Source organism: Trichechus manatus, unplaced genomic scaffold (assembly GCF_000243295.1).
Source record: "Trichechus manatus latirostris isolate Lorelei unplaced genomic scaffold, TriManLat1.0 scaffold00026, whole genome shotgun sequence".
Lineage (NCBI taxonomy): Eukaryota > Metazoa > Chordata > Mammalia > Sirenia > Trichechidae > Trichechus > Trichechus manatus.
The window spans coordinates 8,065,870-8,077,266 of NW_004443962.1; the positions used below are offsets into that span (position 1 = coordinate 8,065,870).

At 41.8% G+C, this 11,397-nt stretch overlaps 1 protein-coding gene across 1 annotated transcript in view; it reads right to left on the reverse strand.

Moving 5' to 3' along the window:
- Positions 1 to 11,397, reverse strand: part of KALRN (kalirin RhoGEF kinase) — a 789,193-nt gene that overhangs the window by 265,869 nt on the left and 511,927 nt on the right. Inside the window, exons 22-23 of the mRNA XM_023728788.1 lie at positions 3,083 to 3,265; positions 1,709 to 1,827 (exon numbers count right to left, since the gene is read on the reverse strand). Coding sequence (XP_023584556.1) covers positions 1,709 to 1,827; positions 3,083 to 3,265 — 302 coding nt within the window. The remainder of the gene's footprint in view (positions 1 to 1,708; positions 1,828 to 3,082; positions 3,266 to 11,397) is intronic.

Here is an 11,397-nt window from a genome sequence, read left to right on the forward strand (position 1 = left end):
GCTCCCACTAGGGAAAGACTCTTTGAAATCTAAACACCTAGACCAAGTCAGGGAGGGTCCATCTTGCATTGGAGCACCTCCCAAAGCCTGACTTACTTTCTTCTGGCCCAGAGGTAAATCCCCCAACTTCAAGTAAGAAAACTGGTGTTATGGTTCCAGAGCCTCTCCTGATTTGTTGCATCATTTTAGATAACTTCTTGCCCTTCCCCAGGCCTCAATCTCCACATTCAATTATATTCCTCAAGCTGTTCTTGATCAATCATGATACCTTCATCACTCTTCTATTCCCTTGGTTCATACAAGGTCTATTTTATATACATCAAGAAGTTTATGATCTAGTTAGAGAGACATGATCAGAAATCAGTTTGAATAAGCAAAATGTGAAACAGCACAGAAAAGGAGTGTAGAAGTTCAGAAAAGGGAGGACCAATGCCAGTGGAGGCTGCAGATAAAGGATTCATAAGAGCGTATGATGTGAGCTGGATTTCAAAGAATAGATAGGATACAAAGAAGGGCAAAATAAAACCAAATGGAAAGGAAAAAAAAGGGGGAGGGGGAAAGGAAGGAATGGAAAGGAAAGTGAATGGAAGAGGAGGGAAAGGAAGGGACAAAAAGGAGAAGACTTCCAGGTTAAGAATACCGAATGAGTAATGGTATTCAACTTATTTTTTAGGCCTGAAAGGAGTTAATGAAAGTGATCTGACTGAAGTGTGTCATTTCAGTTGGAAATTACTTTGAAATAAGATTGGCTCGGGTGAGGTCAAATGATACTGACTTGAGAGTCTGACGTTTATCCTGCGGGCAGTATGAAGCCACTTAAAATTTGGAGCAGGGTAGAGATACAATGGCAATGAGTCACAGCATACATAGCAGTAAAGAGTCAGCCAGAACTAGGTTTGAATTCTGGCTCCAGTACTTACTATCTGTGTGGTTTGGGGCAAGATGCTTAGGTTTTCTAAGTCCTACTTCTGATCTGCACAATGAGAGTAATAATAAGTACCTGAGCTAATTGATGGGAAGATAGAATAAAAAAATATGTGTAAGGCACTTATATAATGTTTAGCCCCTAAAAAACAGTTAGGTGGTGGTGGTAGGAACAGTATTAGTATAAGCAATAATAAAATGTTAGTTCAGAAAAGCAAACTTGGCTTCACTGTAGAGGTAAACTGGGCAGGAACTGGGAACAGGAGGACCAGGGGAAGTTTCTGAAATAATCCAGACGTCCGGTGATGAGGGCTGAGGCAAGAGAAACTTTGAAGAATTGACAAGAATTGGTGACTGATTCGACACAAGGGGTGAAGGGATAGTCAAAGCTTACTTCATAGCTTCAAGTCTGGGAAACTAGAAGGATGGTGACACTATTGATGGGAATTAGGAAATGAGGAGAAAGAACTAAATTTGGAGGGAGAGAAAAAATATTTGGTTTGATCTATGCTGACTTTAGAGACTGTGATATGAAGTTTGATAATCCAGGAGAAGGTTTTCTCTATGAAGTTAGTGATACACCAAGAGAACTCTGGTGAAAAGACAGAATTGGAGACACTTAAAAGTTTTCACAGGGGACTCATCTACTTGACAGGAACTTCATGTCTGTCTAGCCCAACCTATGTAGGTGGTCATTAAGATGTCAAAAGGGACAGATGGTGGTGAAAACCAAGCAGAGTCACAAGGAGCCTGCTAGTCATGGTGGAAGCTCCCCGACACTTACTCTTTCTTCCGGGCTGACTTCCGCTTCTCTTCATTGACTTCGTGGTTGGCGTCCCGTAGCTTGACCTCACGATCTGAAAGGCTTGCTGGGATGATGTCCAGCTCCAGGTCCTTGTTATCCTACAGACAGAGATATAAAGGTCACCTTGGGGATGCTCTGGGAGAGTTAACTCAGCAGAATTGGGGGAGGTGGTAAAGGGGAAAAACAGAGCAAGGATAGAATGATTGAGAAGGATGAGAAAAATGGACAGAACCCCACATACTGCTACCCACACTCACTCTTCTTCAGGGGATGAATTTTTCTTTTCAAATAAGAAAGACATATAAGATACACGGTCAAATGTACAGGGCTAATATCCACAGCGAGAAAAAACAATGAGCACATTTGATAATTATGCATCTATTTCCCCAAGGCCTTCTGTTCTGATTAAATCCAAACACAGACACACAAATTAGTCTGAGATTGATTCATAACCATTAAAATAGATGTGAAACAGAAATGCATAAAGACATAGGAAACTTTCATTTGTCCAGGGAAAATAATTGAGGCAAATGTTTTTATTAACATAAGCAATTCCCCTTGGAAATAGAAAGCTAAATGATAAAACAATTATTAACTTTTCTAATTGCTCATCCCTGCTTATTTCTAACATCATTTGGTCCTTCTATATGACAGCAACCTCTAGGGGGGTAAAAAAAAACCTGACAGATTAAAGCCTGGGGAAGATGTTAACTGCCTCAGTTTTTAGTGATTTGACCACCTTACTCTCTAGGCCGCTCTTCATCAGAGCATCAGCCTATTTAAAGATTGAAGAATTAGAAATCCTAGGATTAAATTGCCAGACTGTATTTAGCTTTTAATTCATAGGTTACTGACCCCTATTATAAAGAAGAGATTAAAAGTCAATCTTCCCTCCCTTTATTAGCAAATAGTACCTGTTTTCAGTTGAAGCGTCAAAAAGCCTTTGCACAACTTGAACCCCTTATTCTAGAAAGAGCACTATTATATATACATAGGATTCTAATCATTTGCTGATTAATTGCATAGAAGATGTACTGATAAAACCAAGATAAAGGGTTTAGTCCTCAACGGTAACAGCGACTTTTACACAGAGCAAAAACTCCGTTCTGCGGCCATAGGCCATTTCTAGCAGCCATTTTTGCAATATATATGGCATTAGTCATGGGGGACTGGAGGTGACTGGCTCAGCAAAGCCCATCCCCTCCACTAGAAAAACCACACAAGGTGAATGCTTCAGAGGTTAACAGCTCAGAAGGACTGCTCTGCAGACCCTAGGCAGGGCCCAGGCCCAGAGAGCGTTTTCTTTTATGGTGGTGAAGGCAGTGATCCTGATGCGTAAGACTCCACACCTACCTCTGTGTTGACTCCTAAGGCTTTCTCCAGGGAGTACCGATACTTCCCCATCCTCAAGGAGAAGTCCCTGTAGTGCTTGTCCACCGTGGTCACCCATTTCCTGATCTCTGTGGCATGAATATGGCCTTTTTCCACAAAGCTATCAGCCAGCTGAATCAGAAGCTTCACCTTCTCCTTTGTTTGCTGCCCCCAAAAGACGGACTTAAGTTATTGGATTACATTTACTCTCATGCCCCTTCATCCCAAGCTCCCCTTCCCCTTCACAACAGCCAGAGATACCTCATAGCCATTCTGCCTAGGTTTGTGTCCTGGCTCTGCCACTTACTAGCTGGGAGATCTTGAGCAAGTTAGGTAAACTCTCTGTGTCTCAGTTCCTTCATCTGCAAAATAGGGATCATAGTAGTTCCTACATCACAGGGATGATGTGAGCATTAAATGAGGTGATAGTGTAAAATTCTTAGAACAGTGCTGGAACACAGTAAGCACCCAGTAAGTGTTAGCCACTAGGATTATTACTATGTTATTATTATTGGCAGGATGCAAATAAGAATCCCTTGCATTAACATAGTACTTGATTAGTTTTGGAGTATGGTAATGTCACATTTGGAGATCATCTGAATTGTAAAACATCCCTCTGAAGTAGGGGGAAGGAGGTGGTGAGGGTCTCCTTCAACCACAGATGAAAAGACTGAGGCTTAGAGAGGTTTAGGGCTTGTCCAAGTTCACAGGGCCAGTAAGCAGCAGAGGGCAGAGCTGGTTTGCCTTGCTCCTTAGTTCCTGGTTCTCTCCCTTCACTGTACCTTCCAGAGGGTAGGCTTTCTGACCATCATGTGAGTTGGATAATGTCAGGATCTAAAGAAATCCAACTAGCAGAATTAAGGGTAAATTAACTCTGTCACTTTCACCACCAGGATCTTGTCTTTAGTTTCTATTCGAGAGAAGGAAAGAAGGGTTGATGAAGCCAGTGTCTATCACAAGGCTAAGTAAGGTATAGCTCTGACATGTATTGGATTAATTTCATTTCTAGCAAGAGTTTGTTCAACACCTACTCTGTCCACAACACTGTGTGGAGGGGCTATGGGGGTGGGCTTGGGGGGTAAACAAAAGAAGAAAAAAATGCATGATTTCCCCCAGTCTATAATCTCTAGAGGGGACAAGATTTTCACACCGAGTGGTTAAATTACTCAAGGCATTATGTAATTGAATGTCAAAATGAGACGTATGTGTAGTTAACACCACAGGAATTTTAAAATGGGAAATAAAATGAAGGTAGGCTGGCATGGATAGGAAAGGTGCCACAGAGGAGGTGAAACTTACGTTGGGTAAGATACGGAAATGGAAGGGGCGTTGAAACAAGTACACACTTGTTCACGTTTGGGTTCTGAAGCTCTGAAATCTATCAGGGAAGCCTGATAGGTTTTAAGGGAAAGAAAAGAATATGTAAATAATATTCTGAGAAGAACAGCTATTTTCTTTTGAACTGGGGGAAAGTAGGTCCAAGGTTTGGACCATGTGTACAATCTAGATAACTGAAGGAAACTGAGGCAGAAAATCACTGGAGGAGGAATAGGAGAGAAGACAGAGGAGTTTTCTCTCTTACTTTGTTTTCCTTTATCTCACTCCCTTCCTTCCCTTCCAAGGCTCATCTGTAGCTCCTCACAGACAGACGGACTTTCCTCAAAAATGGACAGAGAGGGGACATGGCTTTCAGCCAAAGAGGCAGTGGAGAAGACTCTGCCTGCCCAACTGCCAAGGAAACCAAGCTTCCTGTATTTTAGGATGGTGGCTGGTGTCAAAGCGAGGAGACAAAGAGGCCAGAGGAGCTTTGGTATGAAGGGAAGGATCTGGGTGTGAGGACAGGGGAAATGCTTTCTTAGTCATGAATTGACTTAATTAAGGAAAAAGGCAAAAATAATAGCATTTGGAATTGGTTAAGCCAAGATACCTGTCTAGGTATCCTAAGGACTTATTTTATTGCATTTAGTGTGTTTTATTTCTAAACAGTTTTTCTTAGACTTGCTATTTACTTAAAACAGAATAATTTTTTGCAGTTATAATCAAGAATTTTTTTTTTTTTTTAATGCAAAAGGCTTGAAAACACACATTTATTCTCTGGTCTTAGCAAGGGGCCTTCAGCTGTGAGATGATGGTAGCAGCAGCCTCACCAGGCAGCCCTACCAGAGGAAATTATATCCTGAAGATCAAAACTGTGAGTCAGAGTCAACAAGGAAAATGTTCTATGACCAAGAGAACTCCAGGTGTGTATAGAGTCTGGGCAAGCAAAGAGACAGTAAAATGAACAGTGTGACAACCCTTCCCCACATGGCTGCTCTCCACAGCCCCTAGACTCCAGCTGTGTTGAACTATCCACGTCCTCTCCTGCTGTGATGAGGGGCTCCTACTCATCCTCCAACTCTCAATCCGGTGGCCCTCTTCCATCTCCTTTCCTCCTCACAAGATGAGTGGGTGACGCCCTTCCTGGTGTTCTCACAGTACCACATTTGTGCCTCTATTTTAACATACATCACAGTGAGTTATTTATGTGTCTCCTTCATTAGGCTATGAACTCCTAAAAGATAAGCGTTATAGCTTATACATTTGTATACTTCCAGTTCTAGAAAAATAGTAGGCATAATAAATATTGAATGGATGAATGAGTGAATGAATGAGTAAATCTTGCGTTTGGGAGTTAGTGAAGCTAGACCAGCCAAGAGTTGAGGATTTATACTGGGAAGAGGTAGATCGTAAATTTGGCCCATGAACTGGACAGGTTCACTGAGAGGCTGCCATCTTTGTAGCCCCTGCTTAGAGTAGTCTGAAGCGGGTCCTTAAACATGGGTGGCTATGGTGGCACCATGTAACCTGCCACATTCTTGGCCAAAGCTGATGAGACCACAGGTAAAAACCACAAGGGCAGCCCATCAATATGAGGCCAGTGACTTTGAGATATCCTGGCCTAAAACCTCTGTCCAAATGGGGACAATGGCAATAAGCTGGGTCAATTGAGGCTGTTTATTTTGGGATTTGAACTGCAGAGTCAGGCGATTGGGGAGGTGGTTGCAAAGTGGAAGTGAAAACACAGAAAGCAAAGAGGAAAAGAAAAGCTGAATTATAGTGATAGTGGAACAGTATGGACATGCCTGATCCCCTTCTCTGAGGAGATCACCAGGATAATGTGGCTGCTGGAGCAGCTTCTAGTCTCAGGTGACATGCCAGTTCTCATCTCCAGACATGAGACGGTGCCACCTTTACTGTTTATAGGCTGAGTCATTCGGCTTTTCCTGGGTTCCTGGGAGGTCTGGCTACATAGCTGCAAATCTTCTATTTTCTTTATTTCTACACCTAGCCATCCAATATCTTTTCCCCCTCAGGATTTCAGCCAGTTTGAAACTCAAATCTTGTCACCAAACGAGAGTGACTTATATAGACTGATAGAGTGGGGGTCTGATTGTACAGTCTGTTGAATGTTAAGTTCAGAAGTACGGACATGATATTATGGATAAAAGGGTGCCTTTGGGGTATAGTTCATCTGAGCCTGGAAATTTAGAACTGAAAGCTCACTTATCTGAGGCTCCATGTGTCCCCCTAACACATGTTCTGCCCTTCCCATTTTTATTTCTATGTTATTTGCTGGAAAAGACAGAGGTAGATGTCAGGTTTAGTAGTTTTATTTTATTTTTCTCTCTTTTTCTTTCAACACCAGCTAATATCAAACCATCTTACCCTAATCAGTGATCCTTACTCACAATAGCTTTTAAAAAGTCCTTTTTGGAGTCTCTGGCACATTTCTCAAGTCTTTAAGATTTATCTTCTTGATATTATTCTTATAATCTCATTATGTTGATGTGTGCTGTCAAGTCGATTCTAACTCATAGTGACCCTGTAAGACAGAGTAGAACTGCCCCATAGGGTTTCCTAAGCTGTAATCTTTACAGGAGCAGATTGCCAGGTCTTTTCTCCCACAGAGCTGCTGGTGGGTTCAAACCACTGACCTTTCAGTTAGTAGCCGAGTGCTTAACCACTGTGTCACCAGGGTTCCTAATCCCATTCTAATCTTCCAATATTTCCCTCTTACTACTGACATTACTTATATTTATTGTACACACTCTTTGTTGATATGAGCTTAATGAAGAGCTCCCTGTACTGGTAAACAGGTCTCAGGAGATGCATCTTCATATTCGTTCCACAGGGGATAGTCTGTCATTATATATGAAGAACTAAGCCTTTCAAAAACTTCTATCACATGTGGGCTATATTCCTATTAAGAGTCCCAGAAACAGAATCATGCCCATCTTTTATCTGAACTTTTTAGATTCTACTTTCCTTAGTCTTACGTACACATCCAACAATCCCAGCATTCCCTCCCCTTGCTGTCTGAATTCCAAGAAGACATAACTTATTTCAGCTAAGACTCCAGTCACTTTCATCACCACTTAATTCTCTTTTGTTTAGAAGAATTAAATCTCAGTTCTCATGGTTTCTTTCACTTTCAGAGATAAAATTACCAGTTTTAAAAAATGTTTTCTCAATATCATTAGTCACTAGTGAAATGCAAATCAAAACCACAGTGAAAAACCACTTGAAAAGCCTATAGGGCACAGTTCTACTCTGACACACATGGAGTCTCCAGTAGTTGGAATCAACTCAACAGCAACTGGTGGTGGTGGTAGGATGGCTATAATCAAAGAGATAGATAATTGCAAGTGTTGCTGAGGATGTGGAGACACTGGAATCCTGATGCATTGCTGGTGGGACTGTAAAATGGTTCACCCACTGTGGAAAACAGTTTGACAGTTCCTCAAAAAGTTAAACATAGAGCTTCCATATGCCCAGCTATTCCACTCCTACGCATATGCCTAAAAGAATTGAAAACATACGTTCACACCAAACTTCTTGAATCTGAATGTCCGCAACAACATTATTCATAATAGCCCCAAAATATGAACAATCCAAATCTCCATATCAACTGACGAAGGGATAAAAAAAAATGTGGTATATCCATACAATGGAATGTTATTCAGCCATAAAAAGGATAAAATACTGCTACACTCTACAACATGGATGAACCTTAAAAGCATTATGATAAGTAAAAGAAGCCAGACACAAACGGCCAGTTATTGTATGATTCCATTTATATGAAATGTCCAGAACAAGCAAATTCACAGAGACAGAAAGTAGACTAGTGACTGCCAGGGGCTGGATGAAGGGGAGGGATGGGGAGCAACTGCTAATGGGTATGGGATTTCTTTTGGGGGTGATGAAAATGTTCTGGAATTAGACACCGATGATGGTTGCGTAGCCTTATGAATATGCTAAAAACCACTGAATTGTAAAAAACAAAATAAAAACAAAAATGAATGAATCTAAAAAAATGTTTTGCTTTTAGAAGAAATAGAGTTCCTCCAGATGTCAAGATGAGCAAGGTTTCCTTTTATCATATACATTGACCCTTTATAAATTCTGAAACCCACAATAGGAAGTATCATTTGTATTCTTCCCATTGGATTGTCTATAGCACATCATGACAAGAAAATTTTGTTTTTCCTCTTATCCTCACCCAAATTCTCTTTATCTTACATTTATTCATACATTAGTAGATTTCTATATAGAAAGCAGCTTTTAATATTCAGGGTTTCTTCTACTCTATCTGTTTCTTTGGGGCAGAGTATAAATCAACACACTCGGTTGTCCTATTCAATCATGAGGTGTACCATATTTACACTCTTGTGATTCAAGGTCAATTTGGTTTCCATTTCAAATCCATTTTATTGGTTATAAAGACTAAAACCAGGAGGCAGGGCCAATATGGCAGTAGTCAGACACTTCTGGTGGACCCTCTTACAAAAAAGACCCAGGTAAACAAGTGATTCGATTATATATGGCAATCTGGGAGCCCTGAACATCAAAGGCAGAGCGGAGGAAACAGACAGAGTGGCAGGGGGAGGGAGAGACAGTTCGGAAGCAGCGAGGAGTTGCCAGACCTGACCCAGTGAGAGCCTGAGCCCTTCAGGTCTGATTAGCTCAGAGGTGAGTGTGAGGCAGGCAAGCGGCCATGCTCTGGAGGCACGTTTTCTGCACTGGGAGAGACCCAGCACCAGAGAGTCTACATGGCCACCCAGAACCAGTGAGAAGCAGCTCTCATTGGCAAAAGATAAGTACTTCCGTACGGCTTACCACATGGATTAAAAACACCCCCCTTAGGGAAAAACCTCTCTCCCATTTACCTCCCCACTCCCTGCTCTGCACTGGGTCCCGGACTGGCTTCAGCAATTGCCAAGTCCCCTGGGCCAGAAATAGGATCTGTCACACACCCAGAGCCATTCTCCCTGCCTTGAACACTGAACAAATTAACAAACGGGAAAAAATAAACAGCCAGCTCCCCTAAGCCAGGAACCGAGGGTAGGCACAGCTCCTTTGCCTAGGCACAGGCATAAGGGATCCACAGACTTTGAGTACCTTTCCCCCTGCACAGGCTTGTGTGGGCTTATGTCAACAGCATAGGGCCTCATTCCTGCAGTACAACGGGGTATATATCGGAACTCTAACTTCAACTGTTTCAGCTGTGAAGTGGCAGGTTCCTGACATTTGACACTGCTCTGCCCATTAAGCAGGGTCTTCACCTACCCACATAAGTGGCCTGAGGACTGGTGGCTCCACCCACGCCACCTAGCTACCTGCAATAGGGGCCCATGAATAAGAGTTGCCCCCCAGTCCTTATAGCCAACAGCATTAGGTGCTCATAATCTGGCTGCAAAACTCACCTACCTAGTGCTGTAGGGAACAGGGACACGCCTTCCTCCTGGACACTCAGGGGCAGCCATCAGCCCCCTGCCTTGCTCAGAGTGTGTCCCCCTGCTGCAGTCTGATGCCTGTGCCTACACCAATCACCCACACCTGTCTAGGACTGTAAGTGAGAGCCTATGTCACACACTTGATGGCTATCTACCTGGGCACCTGAGCTGAATCCAGACAGGAGGAGTAGGCAGACTCCTGAGCTCACATACCTAGTAATAGATCTAACCACCTGGTGGCAGGACATCAGAGCTTCAAAGGTGCCAATAATCAAACTAGCTCATATGAGCAGCCTATTTGGGCATATCAAAACAAAACAAGAAGCTAGGACACAGTAAGCAAACAAAAAATAAATAAATATAATAACTTCTTGATGACTCAGAGACAACAGTCAATATCAAATCACATAAAGAGGCAATCCATGATGGCTTCAGCAAACTTCCAAAATAAAGAATCTAGAAATTTTCCAGTAGAGGAAAACTTCCTGGCATTACCAGAGGCAGAATACAAAAGATTAACATACAGAACTCTTCAAGAAATTAGGAAGGAAATTAAGCAAAACGCAGAACACGCAACACAGGAAATTAAAAAGATTAGAGGAGAGCATAGTGAAAAATTTAACAGGCTGCAAGAATCCACAGAGAGATAGCAATCAGAAATCCAGAAGACTAATGATAAAATTTCAGAATTAGACAACTCAATAGAAAGTCATAGGAGCAGAATTGAGGCAATGGAAGTCAGAATTAGTGATACTGAAGATAAAGCACTTGACACCAAATTATTTGAGGAAAAATCAGATAAAACGATTTAAAAAAATGAAGAATCCCTAAGAATTATGTGGGACTCTATCAAGAGGAATAAACTACGAGCGTTGGAGTACCGGGGGGTGGGGGTAGGGTGGGCAGGGATAACAGAAAATACAGAGAGAACTGTTGAAGATTTGTTGGCAGAAAAGTTCCCTGATATCATGAAAGATGACAAGATATCTATCCAAGATGCTCACCGAACCCCACATAAGGTAGCTCCCAAAAGAAAGTCACTAAGACATATTATAATCGAACTTGCCAAAACCAGAGGTAAACAGGGAATTTCAAGAGTGGCTGGGGATAAATGAAAAGTCATCTACAAAGGAGAGTCAATAAGAATATGCTCGGACTACTCAGCAGAAACCATGCAGGTAAGAAGGCAATGGGATGACATATATAAAGCCTTGAAGGAAAAAAAAAAAAACAAAACTGCTAGTCAAGAATTACACATCCAGCAAAACTGTCTCTCAAATAGGATGGTGAAATTAGGGCATTTCCCAATAAACAGAAGTTTAGGGAATTTGCAAAAACCAAACTAAAATTACAAGAAATACTAAAGGGAGTCCTCAGGTTAGAAAATCAGTAACATCAGATAACAACCCAAGACTAGAACACAGGACAGAGCAACCAGATATCATCCCAGATAGGGAAGTCACAAAAGTAAATCAAAGCTAAAACACTGAAAATAGGGAAACAGATTTCAATATGTAAAAGATG